Source organism: Phoca vitulina, unplaced genomic scaffold (assembly GCF_004348235.1).
Source record: "Phoca vitulina isolate PV1807 unplaced genomic scaffold, GSC_HSeal_1.0 scaffold35, whole genome shotgun sequence".
NCBI classification, from domain to species: Eukaryota; Metazoa; Chordata; class Mammalia; order Carnivora; family Phocidae; genus Phoca; species Phoca vitulina.
The window spans coordinates 16,543,900-16,566,277 of record NW_022589738.1 but is presented as its reverse complement, the minus strand read 5'-3'; the positions used below and the strand labels follow the sequence as shown (position 1 = coordinate 16,566,277).

The following is a 22,378-nucleotide window of genomic DNA, read 5'->3' as shown; positions in this document are numbered from 1 at the left end:
GTTGGAGAGGGAGTGTTGAGTTGGAGGTCCTGAGTGGGGCAGGAATCCTGGCAGGGTGCTGGGAACAATGGTCTTGGCCTTGGTCTTGGCCTTCAAAAAATGGTCTGACATGATCAGTATATGTTTAGCCTTAAAAATTGGCAGAGTGTGGTGAAATTACGACTAGGTGGCATTGAGGTATTATACTAAGAAGAATTTCACTTAGTGTTCAGGTCATTCCATCAATTGTGTTTGAAATTACTGGGTCTTAATGGCCAAAACTCTATTATGGTTAAGGTTAAATTTATGCCAATGTTTTCTTTTAAGTGAAAAATGGGCTTAGTATTTTTTCTTATGAATTTAAAACAATTCAGATGATACAGAGAAGTCTAAAGCAAAAAGCAGTCTCTCTTCCCAGAGATAGCTGTTTTAATACTTCAGGGTATTGTCACTAGAATTTTTCTATGCCTTTTTTTTTTTTTTTTTTTTTTTTTAAGTAGGCTCCACATCCAGCGTGGAGCGCAACACAGGGCTTGAACTCATGACCCTGAGATCAAGATCTAAGCTCATATCAAGAGTCAGATGTTTAACTGACTGACCCACCCAGGCGCCACTGTGCCTTTTTATATAAATATATACCTCAAGTGAGATCATAATTCTACATACTATTTTGTAATCTTCTTTCTGCTCAACAATATATCATGAACATATTTCCATGACAGCATATGTGGATCTAAATAACCCCCTCCTTTTTTTTCTTTTAGAGGTGGGGAGGGGCGTAGGGGGAGGGAGAGAGAGAATCTTAAGCAGGCTCCACACCCAGCGCAGAGCCCGACGCGGGGCTCCATCTCACAACCCTGAGATCATGACCTGAGCCGAAATCAAGAGTCGGAAGCTTAACCGACTGAGCCACCCAGGTGCCCCCTAAATAACCCCTTTTAATGGCTACATAATAAATGATAAAGATACCTTTTATTTTTCCTAAAAATAACTGCATAGACGCAATGAATCTAGGCTCCCCTTAAAAATTTAAAAGGCATGCCATTTAAGAAACACAAGGAGATTTTGTTTCACTGACCTATAGTATCAACCATATTAAATTAAGAGGGCCTGCAAATACTCTGAACAAAATGGTCTCAGTTACTGAATAAGCTCATTTGTTTCTGTGGCAACTGCAGCAAATCTTTATTGCGCACCTACTAAATGCCAGCAGGAATCTAGGTGCTGGGGACACTGTGGTGAATGAGCTGTGTGTGATCTCTGCTCGCAGAGAGTTCACTCTCTCGAGGGTTAGAATCTGATTTAAAAAAAAAAAACTAGTAAGAAATAAGAAAAATATGAGGCATTAAAACATAACCTGACATTATGTTTTCCTGGTAGCATTTAAGCTGACATTTTGGTCCTGAATTCTGTAGATTGAGTCAAATTATATATTATAATGATATTTTCAGGTTTGAAGACAGTAAAGAACAAATAAATTATGAGTCATTTTTCTGCGCCCTGAACTGGAGAATGAATCCAATGCCCGAATTGGAAGCACCGTCATACATGAAAGAGGTAAAATTAACACCTGTTTTAAAAACCAGCTCTGGCCACCTCCCTTGCATTTTTAATATCCTTTGTCTTAAAAATTATTTTTCAGCATAAAACATTAACGCCAGTGCTTTTGGAAAAAGCACTGATGTATTTCTGGGTATTTGTGTTAAAGGCTAATTCACTTTCCATGCTGAGTGAACATCTGCTCTATAAGAGCATGACTTTTCTTCTGCAGCTGAATTTTTTTTAAACTCAGTCGCATCCAATTATATGGAAAATAGGATAATAGGTTAGTTATAAATAGATATAAACACTGTTATCAAGGGATTCTGCTAACATTATCGTGAGCCACGAGAGCAAATCTCAAATGGTGCATAGGTCAAGAATCCCCAGTACGTCTGTGGCTGTGCATACAGGTTTGCCTTGGGTGAAACAGTATAGGATGGGGATGCACATTTCACAGAGGAGCCAAATTTAAAATAAAAATTCAGTAGAAAAATGCTTGGTTAGGGAAAACAAAGTTCATGTGATCGGGTGGTGCTCTCAACATTGTGGAATTGTCTGAATTCTCTAAGATCTCTTTGGACCAATTGTCTTTAAGGAGTGGGTGGGTGGATGGCGGTTTGTTTATATTTTAACATGCTCCAGAAATTGATTTTCTTGGGAAAGTCCCTTGATAAAGCAAATGTCATGTGGTTACTCCCAGAAAGGAGGCATTTATTACTCCCGGTCTCCGCTGACCAACTCATTCTGGCCTGAACTGGTCTAGTGCCCCTGGGGAGTTCCCTTAGGCATGCAACTCTTCTGGAGTGGCAGGCAGCCTTAGAACTTCCAGAAGGTTGGGAGATAGGGGTGGCCTTTGGAGTCTGACATAACTCGGGTTGAATTCTGGCTCTGCCACTTACTTAGCTGAGTGACATTGGGTCACATAACTCGCTCATTTATAAATTTCTCAGACAAATCATGAATTAAATACCCACTCTCAGCAGGTTCTGTGCTCCGTGCTGGGGTCCAGAGACGAAGGTCATTATTGCTACCTTTCCAGGGCGGGGCAGGCACCTGCTGATGGCGGAATCAATACACTCAGGATTTGGAGTGTGGCATAATACAGCCTGCATGGGATGGAAAGGAATAGGAGGAAGCTGTTGGGGTTGGCGGGATGGGGGAGCGGGGACAGGAAGTCTTCTTGAAATTTCAGTGACAAATAGGAAGAGTCAGCAAGGGAGGGAAGTGGCATGGTAGGGAAAAGGCATTCCCAACAGAGGCTCTGGGACAGGGGACAGACAGCATGGTGCTTGTGCAGAACCAGAAGGAATTGGTGTGGCTGGGATGAAGGCACGAAGGGAGGAGTGGAAGAGGGTAAAGCTGGAGATACCGGCAAGGGTGAGGTTTGAGTATTGTCCTGCAAGATCTGGAGACCATGGACGGACTTCAAGGAAGAGAGCGACGTGATCAGGTGTACCGTTTAAAGGGCGCTTGCTCTGAAGAGGGGCCATGGAGACAGGTAGACCCATTGGGAGGCTCTTGATATCACATTGTCACCATAACAACTGCAAACACTTAAAGCATTTACTCTGTGCCAAACATTACCCTAAGGCCTGAAAATCTATTAGCTGGTTAAATCCTCATAGCAACCCTATGAGATAGGTACTCTCCTGATCCCCATTTTAGAGATGAGGAAGGTAGAGAAACAGCAAGTCAAGACTTGTAACTCAGGTCTGTTTTACTGCGAAGAATAGAAAAAATATATTCTTTTTTAATGTAATTATTATTGAACATAATGGATTTAATAAACTAAAATCCAAGATACCATCACAAAAGCAAATCAGTACTGTCATTTGGCAACCTTTTAATTTTCATCCATGCAAATATTTAATGTTGTATGTAAAAAGAAAAATTGTAGATGTAGTTTCTATTCTACCTTCTCACTTAATGTTATAGTATTCTGTGTTGGATATCATCCATTTGTCCCATTAGGACTTTTCTCCAGCCCCCTCTCTCGTACTCTGAGTCCTGGGCAGTTAACCTTGATGGGCTGCATCAGCGGGTCCCCTAGCCCCCTGGCCTCCAATTGGGTTGGGAGAGTGGAGGGTGGGAGGAGAGAGAAATCCTTTCCCTCCCTGCCGGTTTCCATGGATGGCCTGCCTCCTCCATATAGCTGCTCACCACTCCAGGTTCCAGTAACCACCTTCCCTTGCCCCTCCAGCCTCAGGTGGTGGCACTGGCTCCCTGTTGCTATAGTCCTTGAGGGACTGGAGGATCCCCTGTTGGTTTTCCTCAACGCTTCCCACAACTTTGTAAATAGTCACTTTATTAAATTCCTCTCGACTTAGACGATTTGCTCATGTCCTCTGTTTCCTCTGGCGCTCTGGATGATGTGCACCCTGCTTCTGGCTAGATGGCAGCTGCCTTTGTTGTACTTTTCCTTAGTTCCTACTTCCCTCCTTTTCCATTCCACCCAGTCCACCACCCAAATGTTCACCTGTATGTTGGGGGCTTCATCACTGATTGTACAACATATAATCCTACCACATGCATTTATCGGCGGTATGTTTCTCCTACTTAATGCTACGTCATGGGCAATCTGTCTAGTTTAATATGTATAGACCTGAGCCATTCCTTAATAGCTGTAATATGGATAGAGAATAATTTATTCATCCATTTTTTTGTTGATAGGCATTCAAGTTGTTTTTACATTTTTGCCTCTGAAAGCATGGTAGCTTATTACTTTAATTTTTATTTTCCTGATGACTGAATTTGAATGAAATTTAATGACCTTTGGGTATGACAACCCACAGTTAAAGACTTTTTTCATAGCAACCCAGCATGCACAGATACAGTGGAACCAAAGTTTCGTGAAACAGTACTATTTGGACTACATGTGGTGCGATGCCATCTTGTCTTTCTTTCTCTCTTCCTTTCTTTCTTCCCTCTTTTCCTTTTCTCCCCTCCCCCACACCCCTTCTTTCTCTCTTTTGAATGTCGTTTGTGAGCCATTAAATTGATATAAGGGCCCACAGAAGGATCACCACCCACACTGCAAGAGGAATCACTCCGTGGGAAAGCCCAAGATCTACTCTCACCTTAGCCACCCCTCCCCCATTTCATCCCTTGCATACTCTGTGACTGGGACATGAACCTGAGTTCAAATCCTTAGCTCTGTGATTGACTAACTGGGTGACTTTGTGCAAGTCACTCAACCTTTCAGGTTTCCTCCCCTCAACAATGGAGATAAGAGTAGTACTTCCGGGGCACCTGGGTGGCGCAGACGATTAAGTTTCCAACTCTTGGTTTTGGCTCTGGGCTTACGGGATTGAGCCCCAGTCAGGCTGCGTGCTCAGTGCAGAGTCTGCTTAGGACTCTCTCTTCCTCTGCCCCTCCGCCCTGCACTCTCTGTGTGTGTGTGTGTGTGTGTGTGTGTGTGTGTGGGTGCACATTTCTGAAAGAGAGAGAGAGAAAAAGAAAGAGGAAGGAAGGAGAGAAGGAAAAAAAGAAAGAAAAAGAAAAGAGAGAGAGAAAGAATAGTACTTCCATCGGTGTGGTTATGAGGATTGAGTTGATACACGTGAGACACTTATCGCCACATCTGTCCTGTAATAAAGGGTTTAAATGTTAGCTATTACTATTGTTTGTAAAATGGAGAGGTCTTTACTTCCTCAAATGAGGGGGCTAGGCCTTGAGCAGTCACCTTCCAAGGCTAAGATCAGTGATTCTATCCTTAAAGGTAGGAGACCAGTTACGGAACAGGAATGTAGCATCAGAAGAAGGGCCCCTGCTTTAGCAGGGGGCTCTTCCAGTTGTTACTCATATATAGTGAGAACTTAATTCTTTGGGTCTTTTATCATCTCTGCTGACCAAGCCTAGAAGCAGTTCAGTCTGTGGGAGACATTTGGAAGGGGCCATTTCTTTTTCGCCAGTTAAGAAAGAAAGGAACATAGGTATAAAATGATACCAATTTAACTTAATAATGAGAACGTAACTAGATCTCAGAGTCTACAGCACTCTGGTATTCCTAAGCTTGTTATTGTTTCATAAAGAGGATATAAGATAGCTTGGGAATGTTACCAGCGAGTCTATAATCTCATGTGAAAATATTCAGTGGGAATGGGTTGAGCATGATATTGCATAGCTGATAGAGTACAATCAGTAGTGAAAAGTACAGGATCTCCTGAACCATGTAAGTGTGCTTAAATGTTCCTGTCTGATAATGCCCGGAGACACTCGGGTCAGAGCCCGCCACACAGGTTGTGTTCTCCAGGAAGCAGGTGGAGCTTAATGTGCAAGAGGTTTATTTGGGAGTGTTCTTGGGATCAATACCTGTGGAAGGGAGAGGAAGGACACAGGAGTAAGCAGAGGGAGCAGTTGAGCCAGCCCACAAAGAGCTCTGGAGCTAGAATGGCCTTTCAGAGGCTGTCCTGAGATGGGTCACAATGGCTTGGCCTTTATCCCTGTGGGTTGCTTTAGGAAGGGGGTTGACCTTGGGTAATGTGACTCTTTACAGCCAAGACAGCTCTGTAGCCGAGGCAATCCCTGAAGGGGGCTCTCAGCAGCTGGGCCACTGAGTCCTTCCTCAAGGGGATCCTGGATGGTACATCCTAGCTTGGCAACCAATTGTTCTTGAAGCTCTTGTTTTTTGTTTTTATTAAAAATAATTAACATACAATATTGTATTAGTTTTAGGTGTATAACATGGTGATTTATACACATTGCAAAATGGTCACCCAATTAGTTACCATCTATCCATCACCATACAATATTATTGACTGTATTCCTTCTGTACATTATATCCCTGTCTTAGTTATTTTATAACTGGAAGATTGTACGTCTTAATTCCCTTTGCCTATTTCGTCCATCCCTCCCTTACCCCTCTCCCCTTTGGCGATCGTCTGTTTGTTCTCTGTAGCTATGAGTCTGTTTCTGTTTTGTTTGGTTGGTTGGCTTTTTAGATTCTACATATAAGTGAAGTCATAATTGTACTTGTCTTTTTCTGTCTGATGTATTTCACTTAGCATAATGCCCTTGAAGTCCCATCTGTGATGTTGCAAATTTAAAGATTTCCTTCTTTTTTTTATGGCCGAATAATATTCTCTTGTACATATATACCACAGTTTTTTTAAATCTGTTCATCCACTGATGGACACTTAGACTGTTTCCATATCATGGGTATTTTATTTTATTATTTTTTTAAAGATTTTTATTTATTTATTTGAGAGAGAGAGAGAGAGAGCACAAGCAGGGGGAGCGGCAGGCAGAGGGAGAAACAGGTTCCCTGCTGAGCAGAGAACCTGATGCGGGGCTAAATCCCAGGACCTGGAGATCATGACCTGAGCCGAAGGCAGACGCTTAACCAACTGAGCCACTCAGGCGCCCCATGGCTATTTTAAATAATGCTGCAATGAACATAGGGGTACATATGTCTTTTTTAATTCATGTTTTCATATTCTTCCAATAAATACCTAGAAGTGGAATTGCTGGATCGTAGGGTAGCTCTGTTTTTAGTCTTTGGAGGAACCTCCATACTGTTTTCCACAATGGCTGCACCAATTTCCATTCCCACCATCAGTGCATTTTCTTCATGTTCTCGCCAATACTGTTATTTCTTATCTTTTTTATAAAAGCCATTCTGACAGGTGACAGCTGATATCTCATTGTGATTTGGATTTGCATCTCCCTGATGGTGAGTGATGTCGAGCATCTTTCCATGTACCTGTTGGCCATCTGGGTGTCTTCTTTGGAAAAATGTTTGTTCAGGTCCTCTGCCAATTTTTTTAAATCAGATTGGTTTTTTAATATTGAGTTTTATGAATTCTTTATATGATTAGGATGTTAACCCCTTATCAGGTACATCATTTGCAAATTTCTTCTCCCATTCAGGAGGTTGCTTTTTCGTTGATCGTTTCCTTTGCTGTGGCGAAATGTTTCAGTTTGATGCAATCCCACTTGTTTATGTTCGCTTTTACTGTCCTTGAAGCTTTTGTTGATTGTTCTTGGCATCAACTGGGGGCCTGGCAGTGTGGCACAGCCCCCTCCCCACTCCTGCTCCCCTGTCACTGCCTGATCTTATGCCCATGGTGGGACATTGACAGGAGAGCGTTTAATGCTGGGAGAGGCCAGGGAGGAGCCAGACCAGCTGTGTAGGTCTGTGGGGGCCCAGTTGGACACACAACACCTCTCACTTGGAGCTCTGGAGATTGCCAACATTTGGGGAAGTTGTCCCAGCCAAAAAGGCACATGTGGGACTTCAGGATGAGATCCACCAGGCCGTGAACGTGACCTAGCCCTGAGTGTGACGTGACGGATTCGAGTTCTGTTGAGAAGAAGGGATGGCAGGCTGAGCTCCGGGGTGGAAGCGTGGCCAGGGTGGAGGCCAGGGGTTGGGCAGCTGCGTGCTCCCTCCAGTGTAGGAGCTGGACAGGCTAGCTCTGGCTGAAGTTCCCGTGATGCCGTGAACAGCTCTCTAGAAGTTACCAGTACCGGCCACCACTTGGAAGCTGGATTGCTTTATACTCCTGTGCTGAACATTATCTCTTCCCTAACTGGGGATCTTACTGAGGAATGAAAAGAGACTTCCTGGCTGATGAAAAGTGAGCGGGCCTCAGTACTAGATTTAACACCAGTTCGTTCGTGTCCATGTTAATGGACAGGACGGATGGTCGGGGTAGGGATTTGGGCCACCTTCCCAGGCTAACCTGCTTACCTGCAGTGTATGGGGTGATCAGGGAGGGGCCAGAAAAGAGGAACAGGACCAGTGGCTTCAGCCAACCAGGGGCTGAGTTGGAGGCTGGTCTGGCACACCAGACATGGGATTGGAAAGGCAGGGCATCTCTCTGAAACAGGGAGCACAGTGATGGGGAATCCTGAAGCTAGCACTATTCAGCAATCAGAGGAAGCCAGTCCACAGGCTTGAACTAAGCCTTTAGCCCTGCCCAGGGGACAGAGCTGGCTAAATCCCTCTACCAGTGACGTTCCAGTAGGAAATGTACATACAAAGCACACTCAGAGGAGTCAGGGAAATGGATTGAATGAAGGGACTGTTGCCAGAGGAGTGGGTAGGGTTACAGGAACCGGATCAGGGACGAGCAAGAGCGGGAAACCATCACCATCCATAGGTCTGAAGAAGCAGAGCGGGCCCGGTGGTAGTGGAGCCCAGTGGCGGAGCTGGGGCAGGGGCAGCAGGTAAAGGCGGGTAGCCACTGCCAAACCATGGCCAGGCAGGGAGGGAGCAGGGGGAGGAGAAGTGGAATCAATACCCTGATCTCTTGCTGCGCCCCATTGGCTGGACCCATCGAGCCACCAGAGAACAAGGAAGCTCGGCAAGTGATGCAATCCACAGAGCGCGGCCTCCGAGGGCAGTGAACTGGGGAAAGAAGGCAGAAAATGGATCTTCTGGGGGCAAAGAGAGAATGACCCAGCACGGTCCGTTGCCAGAATAAAAACTTGGGCTCAGGCGAACAAACCTCACAGCCAGGGTGTAAAGCCAGGTCCAGATCACAGCCTTCGGCGCTTGGTCCGCTGGATGTCAGGACTGGTCCCCCAGACTCAGGTGGGGCTACCCTACATGTGATGGCTAGGTGGACTCAGCTAATAAGGCTGGGGGTCCAAGAACAAACCAGTGAAATTTACAAAGAGGACTGTGGTCTGTAGCTCATTTAGCTTTGATTAGTCCTTGGGTGAGCGATTTCCCTATGTGGCTGGGCGTAAACCAACTGTCACCCACCATATGTCTCTTGACTGTGGCCTGTAGCCCGAATTCTCAGGAGCTCCCCTGGCTGGGCCTCCGCCTGGCTCCCACAGCGGCCCGTGGTGAGCCCCCGGGGCTGTAATTGACCTCCCACTCCATTATGTGACTATCTACGGCCCCAGCATGTTGCCCTGGCGCTGTCAAGGCCTGGAGACCCCATTTCCATTCTCTTGTGCTTGCTTACAGATGGTGGCTGTAAAACTGGCAAAATAGGGCCCGCTGTTTAGAGCCTGTCTGGTTAATCTCAGAAGCCACGTTTTAAAAAATAACACTAAATCGGTTCTCGTATAAACTTTATAACTTGCACCGTGTGACTGGCGTCTTATCTTTTGACATTTCTGAGAAAAATTGGATGTGGCTTCATTTTATGAGCACTGAAACTGCCGGACCATTAGCAGTGGGCTCTCCAGCCCTCTCCTGCCACAACAGGATGATATATATTGCCTTGGCCGTGGGGAGGAGGGGGCAGGTCGGGTGCACCCTGGGATACGTCTTTGGACACCCCACTTGTGGAAGATCTTCTTTTGGTATTTAAAGGGTGGGCTATCCTGTGACATTTTATTGTCCCAATCCTGTGAAAATTAAGTATCCTTTCAAATTTATAGATAGGAAGTGGAGACTCAAAGGCATTCCTAAAGGTGAAGATGATATAGTTAGGGGCTAGTGCCCGCTCTAATAAGTAAGCAGTTATTTCTAGGATTTGAGGTTGAATTTATCAGTCGAAATAAAAGACTGTTAGTCATTCTCATTAGACTTTAAAAGTAGCTGATAAACACAGACCGATTACATAACACAAAACAGTGACCTAGTAGGGAACGGTTCTGCTGGAATCCGCTTTGATTCAAAGCACCGGATGATGTCTACTTGAATTGGATGCAGAAGCCTACCACTAAAGCTCCGCGAAAATTCATGTCCTCTTGAAAACTTTATTTACCCTGGAAGGCAGTTTCAAGGAAAGGTTTCACCTGTGTTTTAGCTACACTGACACAGAAATGGATAGGAATAGAAGCAAATCTCCAGGTTTTTTTAATCGATGAGCTTTTCCTTATGGCATCAGAATGCTCTTGATTATCTCAACAAGTATTTGCAAAATTTCTTCCCCAAATTAATTTCCCTTTGATTCATGGAAATGTAATTGCTTTTATAGTTTTGTCAATTGAATTATTTCTGAGGTCACGTCAACCATTTAGAAGGCAGTAAATCCAAGAAAACCACAGTTTTGGTTCCATACACCCTACTGGACTTTTCTACAAATTCATAGATATTTCCTATAGACACGTCTTTTTTTTTTTTTTTTTTTTTTGAGCAAGGGGAGGGAAATAACAGAGTGAAATCACTAACATGACTGCATCAGCCTTACATTTGGGAGGAATAAAAATAACCTTGTTTCAGTGAAGCGTGGAATTTAATTGGCTCCCGATCTTTTCCCCCTCATGCATCTGGTGGCCAGTACTACAGTAGAAAATTTTAAACTAGAAGGAGACATAATCCAATTAAATTTCCTTTTAAAAATGTCAAAGCAAATAAATCCAGAGCACATGAGCTCACACACAGCTTTGCTATTCTCACTGGGCAGCTGCTGTTTACTGGGTTCCCAGCCAGTGCCATCTTTGCTTCAAGGGTGTATGATTTTACAGATCAGCAGCTACATTTTTTCACCGTTGATGAACAAGTAATTTATTGCCAACTACTTTGACATCGTCAGTAGCTTTAGTCAAAGCCAGCTTGGAAGATACCGTGGGGCCCTCTTGCAGACAATGATTCCCAGCCATTTTGGAGTCACGATTGTGCATCATTGTTGAATTTCGCTCTGCATTTCATAGTTCTTCCTCCTTCCAGAAAATATTCCTTAGGAGGAAATCGAATTTGGTTTTGAGATTGGGGCGCCATCTCTTGAGTTATCTGGAAGTCACATTGGAGACTCTGGATCCATCCGTCAGTTTGTCAGGAAGTTGCTTTGTTCCGAGCTGTGCTGTGGCTTTCATAGACATTTTATTAATGCTGGTAAATACAGAATCACATGGTGTCTTTGTTTGACTTCCTCAAGAAGCCGACGTGGGGACAAGGATTCGAGTGTATATTGATTGTGAGGGAGGTGGAGGGAAGACTATGAAGGGAGTGGGGAATGAAGAGTGGAAGGGAAGGGGCTGCCACAGGGCATATTCTCAAACCAGTGACACATGTTGGTGACTGGAGCTTAATGCCTCTGGGAAACTCAGGGATCCAGGGGCCTAGATGTACCTCAGCGTTTTCCCACCCGAAGTGCAAGGGGGTTGCACTATTCATCCATCAGCTCCCGTCAGTCATGGGTGAGGGCTGCTCCTGACGAGGGAGGAAAAGAATGAATTCCCAGGCACTTGTGGCATGTCACAGGGGCAACCAAAGTGGGCCTCAGAGGCCAAAGAAAAGCTTTCAGGCAGAGGAACGCAGGTTGGACGTCGGGCCGGTGAGCGCCGAAGTGGAAAGGGTGAGGAGATCGGGAGGGGTGCTGGCACAGCCTGCCACGCTCAGGTATTGAAGATGCCAAATACGCACAGTCGGGGCTCTTCTGCAGAAACACCAGCAGGCTCATCATCATCGGGCAGGGGAAGGCTCGATCGGCTGTTGTGGATGAGCTCTCCTGTTGTACAATTACCATGCAGTTATTTCCACTTAAAAGGTACGTGCCCTGCTGGGAATACCATCTGACCTGGACTTTTCTTCTCATTTTGTAGTGTAGCATGAATAAAAGGTCAGTGAACACAGAGACTATTTTTATTCACTGCCCAGATTGTCATAAATATTATGTAATGTAGAACATTTGTGGATTTATTAGAACAATTAGGCAGTGGGAGTGTGGGGTTTCTCGTGTCACCAAAGAGCTCTTTATTTTGCAGAGAGATTGCCCATGTGACTCCTTTATTTTTTATTTTTTATTTTTTTAAAAGATTTTATTTATTTGAGAGAGAGAGAGAGAGAGCACAAGAGAGGGGAGCGGGAGAGGGAGAAGCGGGCTCCCTGCTGAGCAGGGAGCCCGATGCGGGATTCGATCCCGGGACTCCAGGATCCGAAGGCAGTCGCTTAACCAACTGAGCCACCCAGGTGCCCCATGTGACTCCTTTAGATGGACCCAATTACAGGCAAAACTATGAAGAAGATACTTTTTCCCTCTACTTTATCATTGCCTCCCCTCCCCTGAGTTTCTTAAATCTTACCTCCTGTTTTCCCACCCTCCTTTGGATCTCGATTTAATTTCTGTTGATCCATTTAAACTAGTACCTGTGAAAATCTCCCTAAAATTAGGGGTTGGCTACAATTCTGGTACCAATTCCAATGTGCTGGGTTTTTTTTCCCATATACCAAACAACTCTTGACACCAGCTAAGGGTCCTACAATTCAACTCAGTTCCGACATGATCAGCATCAGATCCCACAGGGTGTAAGGGCTCAGTCCCACAAGACTGCCCCTCCCCCCCACTTCAGACACCAGTTTATCACCTGTGCTTCTGGTCCACTGGCTATAGATGAGAGGTTCCCATGACCCCCTCCTTGGGTTCGATGAATTTGCTACAACAGCTCACAGAACTCAAACATTTTACTTCCTAGATCACTTTTCATCTCAAATCATCCTTCATCTCAAACCTCAAGGTATTTACTTGTGTTTCATTTTGTCCAAGTCCAGCTCGTTGCTAATAAATAATAACTCCCATCTCCAAATTCTTGAGTTGCCATCATTCCAACGTGAGTCCCTCAGTTTCTTTCTCTTTTATTGTTAGAGGTTAAATCATGATTCCTTGCTCAAAAATAAGAAACTTTTGCTGCCTAATGAAGAAGTTATGAGGGAAGGACCTTCTAGAACTGGCCTGTTTCATAAAAGAATCCATTCTCCAGATAATTTCTTTGCAGTGATATGAGTTGCATAATGTATTTAATTATTTTTGTATTGAAAATTCTTTTTTTTAAGATTTTTTTTTTTTTTGAGAGAGCACAAGCAGGGGGAGCAGCAGAGGGAGAGGGAGAAGCAGACTCCCTGCTGAGCAGGGAGCCCAATGTGGGGCTCAAGCCCAGGACCCTGAGATCATGACCTGAGCTGAAGGCAGACGCTTAACAGACTGAGCCACCCAGGCGCCCCAGTATTGAAAATTCTTATTTAAAAAAAAAAAAAACCGATCCAGGAAGAGTGATTTTGAATGCATATATTTGCATTATACTCCTTTATAACACGATCAAATCTAAAAATACCACTTACGAGCAAAAATTGCTTTAAGTTTTGTAATGAAATTTCTGAGGACATGTTGAATAGTTGAACGACTGTTGATTAAAATACATAATTTTGTGTGTGTACATATATGTGTGTATATATGTACACACACACACACACACACACTGATTTACTCCTTCTTGGTGTAGGATGGACATTTCACTAAGTTCCATGTGGTATAAATACGCCCTAGGAGTGGATTTAGGCTTCATCCACCTGAATGGCCATTTCCTTCTTTACACAGCCAGTTGGTGGTTTGGGCTCAACCTCCAATGTCTGGCAGGAGGCATTCTTTTTTTTTTTTTTCTTTGAGAGAGCGCGCGTGCGTGTGCGGGAGCAGGTGAGGGTGGGGGAGGGAGAGGGAGAGAGAATCCTAAGCAGGCTCCAAGCCCAGCGCAGAGCTTCAGGCGGGTCTCCATCTCACAACCCTGAGATCCTGACCTGAGTAGAAACCAAGAGTCAGACGCTTAACCGACTGAGCCACCCAGGTGCCCCAGGAGGCATTCTTGAGAAAGAAAAGGTGTGTCACTTCAAGAACCACATTGTTTTCTACTCAACTTTCCTTGTTGAAAATGATAGGATCAGATGTAGCCATGTAGGATGAGAGCCGGCGGCTTCTAGATTGGCCCAGTCTGCTGGGCTTTGGAGGGCAGCTCGGCAGATGAGCAGAGCTCTGGAGCCTCACTGCTGGGGTTACAGTCCAGGCTCCTCCACTTACTGGCAGTTTTCTGGACAAGCAACTTAAAACCCTTCTATGCCTCAGTTTCCTTTTCTGTAAATAAATAATACCTACCTCTTAGGGTTTTCTGTGATAAAAACTTAAAAAGAGTACCTGTTACATAGTAAATATCTAATAAATTTATTAGTCAGAGTAGCATTACCATCACTATGAAGCAGTATAAATCCCACAAAAGTCTGCAACCAGTTCACTGTCATTGTAAATCATCTCTTTAATGCCTTAGAGATGCCAGTACTTGGTGTTCTCCTGATTTCTGATTCTGTGTCAACGTTATTAATTACCATAGTTTTACATATCACCCATATTTCAGTGACTTCCTCATCTTTGCATAGTAGCTCTGTGCTACACAGAACCCTATTCCCAGGTATTTACCGGAATCTTCACCTTGACGTCCTATGGGTACCTCAAATTTAAAAATGTCCCAAATTGAACTTAGTTGTTCTCCTCTGATCCTTACTGCCACACTAAAAAAATAAAATAAAACTCTTCTTTCTGCTTTCCTTATTTTGCTTATAACGTTGCCCTGGGTTGAGTATTGCATGCCCCCCCCCCCCCCCCCCCACCCCCCCTTCATGTCTCCCCCGAATCTCAGAACATGAACTTACTTGGAAATGGGTCTTTGCGATGTAATTAAAAGCTGAAATGTGAAATGAGGTCACACTGGATTAGGGTGGGCTCTAAAGCCAGTAATTGGTGTCCTTATAAGAAGCCATGTGAAGACAGAGGGCCATATGCAGAGAACAAGGGGCAACCACGGGAAGCTAGGAGAGGGGGCATGGACCAGAGTCTCCCTTAGAGCCTCCAGAAAGAACCAACCTTGCCAGTACCTGGCCTTCTGGCCCCCCATATAGTGACAGAATAAAGTTCTGTGGGTTTAAGCCTCTCAGTTTGTGCTCATTTGTTATGGTGGTCCTAGGAAACTACTATAGATATCATCAATATTACTATACTTAGAAGTCTTAGAACTCTCCTCACCTATATTCGTTTACCTGTATTAGTTTATAAGGACACCAGTCATATTGGAGTAGGGACCCCCCCCCCCAACTCCAGCATGACCTCACCTTAACTCATTACATCTGCAGTGACCCAGTTTCCAAATAAGGCCACATGCTGAAATACCGGGGCTTAGGATTTCAACATCTCTCTCTCTCTTTTTTTTTTTTTTAAAGATTTTATTTATTTATTTGACAGAACACAAGTAGGGGGAGCGGCAGGCAGAGGGAGAAGCAGGCCCCTCACTGAGGAAGGGCGCCCGATGCGGGGCTTGATCCCAGGACCCCAGGATCATGACCTGAGCCGAAGGCAGACACTTAATGGCTGAGCCACCCAGGCGCCCCTCACCATCTTTTGGGAGGACACAGTTCAACCCATAACACTGCCTCTTTATCACCATTTCAAATTGATCACCTTCCAGGCATTCTATGTTCTACTGCAGCAAAATCTTCCAGATGTAGCTCGTCCTCGCACCAGCTGCAGCTCCCCCAGCTATGGCACAGCTCCCCCCCCAGAATTACTGCTGTAACCTCCAAAGTGATTTTCCTCCTCCGTTTCATTCTTCATACATCCAGTGAGTGAATCTAATTAATTTCTAATCAGGTTTCTCTGGTGGAGACCCACCGGTGTCTTTCCCCAACCACAGCATAAAGTCTGAACTAGCACAGAGAGCCCAAAGTTTGGGCCCATCTTTTCCTTCCAACCCCCTCTCTTGCCACTTCATACTATGTGTCCCAAACCACAACTAGACTGGCTGGTCAATCTTCCTGGAAAAGAAATTCTTAGGTCTGTGGGCCTTTGTTTATGTTGTCCCCTATGCCCAGAGCACCCTTCATCACTCCGTCCCCTTCCAAACTGCTCCTCATCCCATAAGGCCCAGCTAAAACAGTCCTTACACAGGTTGCTTCCACAGTTCCAACACAGGATTACTGAGACTTTCCCTGTGTTTCTGACACCTTAGGATTCTGGATACTAATGTAACACCAGGAAAGAGATAGCACCTCTTATGTAAAACAATTAACCTTGACAATAGAAATACAAACAGCCCACAGTGCATGGACTTTCCTGCCCCCCATTGACATTAATATTGAGCATTGCAACATAAATAAAAATGTGTGGGCATATCTGTGTGTGTCTAGATATACATATATACAAGACTTTTTGAAATCTGACATGTATCTACTACTTATATAATTAAGTTTTGTTGCAACCCACCTCATCAAAATATTCTCTTTTTTTTAAGATTTATTTATTTTAGAGGGGGTGGGAGGGACAGAGGGAGATAGAGAAGATCTCAGGCAGACTCCTTGCTGAGTGTGGAGCCTAATACAGGGCTCCATCTCACGACCCTGAGCTCATGACCTGAGCTGAAATCAAAAGTCGGACACTTAACAACTGAGCCACCCAGGCGCCCCCAAATATTCTTAAAGCTCTCTAGAAAAGAGTAAAGGTATTTATTTTCTGAAATTAGAAAATACATATACGCAAATATACATGCCATATATTATATAGGAAGTATATGTGTGCATATATTTATACATACATATATACGAAGTATATATATAAAGTAGTTTCTCCCCAGGAACATCCTGTGAATGATTCATTGCTCTTTTCATTGTTAGATTAAAGAAACAGTAACCAAGCAATCAGTGTAGCTAGCAGTTCAGATTTTAATAATTGAGGTCTTAATAAAGCATAGGGGGAGTTCTCACTGTAATAATGCTGCATGACCAACAGGACCCCCCCCTCCCCAAATCTCAGTGGTTCTCAACAATGGACATTTATTTTTCTTGGCCATGGGCCCATAGGTCAGCAGGGCTCGATCCACCCATGTCATTTTGGGACCAGCAGCATCTCGGGCCATGTTCTTCTCGGGGCAGTGATGGAGGTACAGCACTAGCCCGTTAGAGCCTCTCTTCACGGTACATCTGCTAGCATTACATAGGCCAAAGCCAGTCATGGGGCCAAGCCCATAGCAAAGGGACAGGAAAACAGACTCCATAGGAGGGTCTGCAGAGTCGCATGGCAAAAAGCATGGGTGTATAATTCCACCACGGAGAGGGATGAAGACGTGAGCCTGAGAATTCAGTCTACCGTAAAGGCCTTACGATTCGGAGGTAGACCGTAGAAACATCTGCCTTGAGAATAAGCTATGTATCAAGAGCTTATATAACAATAAGAAACCATCTGATGTTGCATTGACAAAACTGCACTTTGACATGTGGTTATAATTCTCTCCATCTTTGGTTCTTTTCCTAGAGATGTGAAGATGAGTGGCTCGGGATGCCATCACCTATTCCCGTGAAATACATTAACTACATACGCCTTTTAAAGGATGTGTTCGGCTTAGAGGAGGAGTAACCATATGCCATTGATTTCCTGCTCTCATTTTACTAAGTTTATTTCAGTAGATATCATTTCATTAAAAAAAAAAATACAAGGTTCATACTGAATTGAAATCCATAGGCCACAGTTAATTCCCTTTTGTCATTTTAGTTTTTCAGAACATCGTATTACATTGTTGATGTACCAGCATTATTAAAAATGCCATTTAAAGAAATGTCAAACATTTTTATTACATGTATGATTTATTAATACCAAAGAATCTTATGGTAATTTTCTATCCGGCATAATTTGATTCATTGCAACACAAAAAGAAAATTACTCTTGACAGCTGTACATGACAATATAAAATCAAATTATATCTTAGCAATAAGTTGTGATTCTATTAAACATTTTTTGAAATCTTTTTGACACATGTTTATTACTTACATAATTAAATTTTGCAGCAACCCACCTTATCAAAATAATCCTTAAACCTCTCTACAGTGAATGTATTTATTTTCTGAAAGTAGCAAAGCTATGAGAAGGACTCCTGCCCTTGCCCTGCAACACACACGCACACACACTCACACACACACACTCACACTTAAAAGTTTGGGAGAGAAATTGAAACATTTGCAGTGTTTATATTTTTAATGCCCTTTTTATATCTAAAGTTAGCTGTTAACTTAGGAATATATGCATGTATACCTAATTATAGTATGACCAAAAATGTTTTCTGTCTAAAATATTTAGGGATGTGAATGCTGGAGATCTTGAGAGAGATTTTTTGGTTCATTCTCCACACACACACACCACCCACCCCAGAGGTTTAAATATTCTAGGACTGTAGTATGTTTCCTCCTGCTTTTCCTCTGGTTCTTTTTTGATTTTTCTTCTAGGCCTATACGTTCTGAGTTTCAGCAGAACTTTTGTCATGTAGTGTATATTTGATTAAAACTCCTCACCATGGACCTGTGGGAATTCATTGTGAGAAGTTTGTCCCAATCTACTCCAGTCTCCAGTGTTGGATGCTGTGTATCCTAACTCTAGGTCCCTGGTGTTGTCAGACACGGTAGAAGTCTATGGAAAAGGGGGGCTTCCACATCTACCTTTTGGGGACTGCTTGGAGGAGGGGAAAAGGAGCTGATGACATGTCACGGGCCCCTGCCACCTCATTATTCCTTCACTCCACATTTGTGGCATCTTGCCTAGAAATGAGCTGGCTTCTCGGCACTCAGAGGTACCAATTTGGTTGACAACAATGGCTCTTTCTTTTTTCTTTTTTTTTTTTTTTAAATTGAAGCTAATCAATAAACTATTTCTATATATAAACCTAGGGTCATTCTCCATGTGCCTTGGTTAGAATAGACCCCATAGGACTTTCCAATAAACTAGAATACTCAACTTATATACTAGGACCACTTACCCATAAAATCTAATTTTGACTACTTGATTTTTATTCCAGGTTTTTTTTTTTTTTTTTTAAGACAACTGACAGTGCCAAGCCATTTTGTCACTTTAAGATTTTTCATTCCCCAGAGAGCAGGCTTTTAGAAGGATGACACTTTCCTGGAACTTTTCAGGCTGACACATTTGTCACTTACCTATTCAACTCTTCAGTCAGTTGTCTTTCCCTCAAGATTATAAATACGTAGATAATTCAGCCCTCGTACAGGCTTGTGATACAGTTCACTTGAGAAGTGGGAAGAGAAGAAAAGAAGCAGCAAACCAATGATATGTTCCTGAGTCTGTGGGATGACAATGGCTTGTTCTATTACATACATGTGTGTCGCTGCCCTGGTTATTTGCAGTTCAAGCCCACAATTAGCAATTAAATGGCCATTATAGGCATCATGCCGATAAACATGATACATTGCAGCCATACAGACACTTTAAATAATTATTCTTTTTATAACCAAACCATATACTGAAGGAGATTTATAATTTAGAGATAATATCCCCATTAGTAAAGTTTATGACCCAATAAACAGCTCCCACTAGTTAATAAATGCCAAAGCCATAAAAACAAAGACTATTAATGTAATAGAATTTCTGTACCTCCCTCTTTTGCTGGTGGTCTCAAGGCACTGAAGGGAAATGCTATCTTAGGGAAAACATTTATTCTCGTTATGTAAATATCAATGAATTGTCTTACAGTCCATCTGGAAATCTCCCAGCCCCGCCTCAGTCCCAGGTGGTCCCCAAATGCTAATGCGTTCCGCTTAGGTTTTGGGCCCTAGATAACTCTGGTTTTCAACACCAATGAGTCTTGTGACTCAAATCTTTGGGGGAGGTGGCGAAGACCGGCTGGAATTTCTGCCTCTTCGTTGCCCTCTGGGAAAAAAAAAAGAGAAAACCCAACTATTACCCTTATTCCGGAGGAAGAACTTCAAAGAGTTTCCCAGCTTCGGCATACACTTAAATTTTTAGCTACCTCTTCTCTTTCCTCTGAAAAAGAGAAATCCCAACTATTGTCACTGTTCCGGGGTAATCATTTTAAAAGAAGTTTCACAGCCTTTGCATCTACTTATATTTTTAGCTGCTCACATTTTTTCATTTTGATGGAAAAGCGAGTGGTACCTTTGGATGTCTGGGGAGTTGAAGGTTAATGCAGGCAAACCTTTTGTACTAAGAACGAACAGATTTTTCGTATTCCTGCAACCGTGGGAATGATTGATGAAGTCATTTGAAAGCCCAGATCACATCATGTCTTTTCAGAAGAAACTGAAAGCTATTGAGGTTGACATGGAATGGTTTGCTGAGTCATTGTTGTAAAGTGTGGATGTTGTCAGCAGATGACTACTACATTGCAATGTTTATTTGCCTCTTTCTCCCTTTTAAAAAAGATTTTATTTATTTGAGAGAGAGCAAGCGTGAGCATGAGCAGTGGGGAGGGGCAGAGGGAGAGGGAGAAGGAGACTCCCCGCTGAGCATGGAGCCCTACACAGGGCTCCATCAAGACGCTGAGATCATGACCTGAGCAGAAGGCAGCCGCTTAACCGACTGAGCCACCCAGGCACCCCTCTTTCTCCCTTTTTAACCTAACTGTACCATTTGGACCCAACCACTTGAAAAGTAAATGTGGGTACATCTATTGGTTGACTTCAGTGCTTACTAAAATTATAGACCGTAGAGAGGAGATGTGTACTGTAACTTTCTTTTTTATTTCTTTATTTTTTTAAGATTTTATTTATTTATTAGAGAGAGAGCACGAGCGGAGGGAGGAGCAGAGGAAGAAGACTCCCCGATGAGCAGGGAGCCTGACTCGGGGCTCGATCCCAAGATCCTGGGATCGTGACCTGAGCCGAAGGCAAATGCCCAACTGACTAAGCCACCCAGGCACCCCAAGAGTGCTGTAACTTTCAAGCATTAGGATAGTTTCAACATTTTGCCTACTTTATGTATTGCCTCTGATTCAATTAATGACAAACATACCATTCTTGGTCTTTTTTTATGCTATGCTATTTGAAGTTTGTTTTTTTGGGGGGAGGGTTGTAGAGCTTCCAGGCTTTGTGGACACCTCAGCTGTGAGTTTGGGATATTTAAATTGTCTTTCCTTTCAAAAAGCAGGGAATTATTGATGAACGAAATGAAATTTCTACAAAAAAAAAACCCACAAAAAACCAAAAACTCTTGCCTTTCCAACTTGGATTTATTTATCTTGAGTGAGGATTGTTTTGGTCTTTGCCACTCGTTCCTCATTTCCCTGTCCCCTTCTCCCACATTACGATTTTGCTCTAAGCGTGGCAGTGGGAGTCTTCAGTAATAGCTTGATGAAATGATCGGGTTTTCCACAAAATATTTATGATGCTTAATAATGCAGAATCCATTGAATTGTCACATTCCCAATTATATGTATATTCTTTTTGGTTAAGAATATAGTGTCCTGAATTTTGAATCTCCACTTCAGAATCGGTCTGCAAATGACCTTCCAGACAAACAGCTTCCAAATGATATTAAACATTACGCAAGTGCTGAGTCTCGGTCCTAATATGTGTTTAGGGAAAGTTTGAATTGCTTTAAGTTGAAGGCAGGTTAAGACCTTTTCAAAAATGAAGCTTTTCAAGTTGACTGAACATCTGCAGAGACACAGTGCTTTTCGATTCCCAAGAGAACGTAATGTGTAAAAATGGAAAACCCACCGAGGCAAGATCAGTGAAGCTATTTCACAAAACAAACCTGCGGTGATAATGAAGCAAACATCATGATTACAAAGGTAGCGCTGACTGGATGATTAGCTGCAGAGAAATCGGAAGTCGCCCCCACTTACCTTCTTCTACCAGGTTATGTAAAATAAACGTTTGGGTTCAAGGTCAATTAAGTTCCTCACGACTGCAAGTTCTGAGACTAGAACGTGCATCTTCTTTGCATTTGTTCCCGCTGCCCAGTAAAATTCCTTCCAAGGGGACTTCAGAGCCCATTATGTGTCTGGTGTGGGGGCACAGGAACTCAAGGGTCCGCACTGCTGCTCAGAAGCAAGTGGTAACGGCTGAAAAATGTGGCCAATGAAAAACTCCACGGTGGCTCAGCAAGTAGAGAATTAATGACTGGCTGGAATCAGTAGGAGCCTTTACTTCTAAATACTCATTAGTTTAAGCAGTGAGGCCTGATGTTATGCAAGTTAGACAGGAGAAAGGGGACCGCCTCTCCCCATTGTCTATTCTGAACAGAATATGCACATTTAACTCAAAGTGGTGAATGGTTCAAATACATCAAACCAACTATTCATCAATCTCCCAGCTTCCTGAGCACCGCTTTGCATCTGTGTAAAACCAACAATAGAGGAAATGCTTGTTATGACCCCACTATAATATTAAAATCCAGAG

General features: G+C 43.3%; 1 protein-coding gene across 2 annotated transcripts in view; it reads left to right on the top strand.

Annotated features, from left to right (window-relative positions):
- EFHC2 (EF-hand domain containing 2) overlaps positions 1 to 18,163 on the top strand; it is a 191,347-nt gene extending 173,184 nt beyond the window's left edge. For both annotated transcript variants that reach the window (XM_032426549.1, XM_032426550.1), the window contains exons 14-15: positions 1,431 to 1,536; positions 17,487 to 18,163. In XM_032426549.1, the coding sequence (XP_032282440.1) occupies positions 1,431 to 1,536; positions 17,487 to 17,588 (208 nt within the window). In that variant the 3' untranslated portion in view covers positions 17,589 to 18,163. The remainder of the gene's footprint in view (positions 1 to 1,430; positions 1,537 to 17,486) is intronic.
- Positions 18,164 to 22,378: the final 4,215 nt, after the last annotated feature.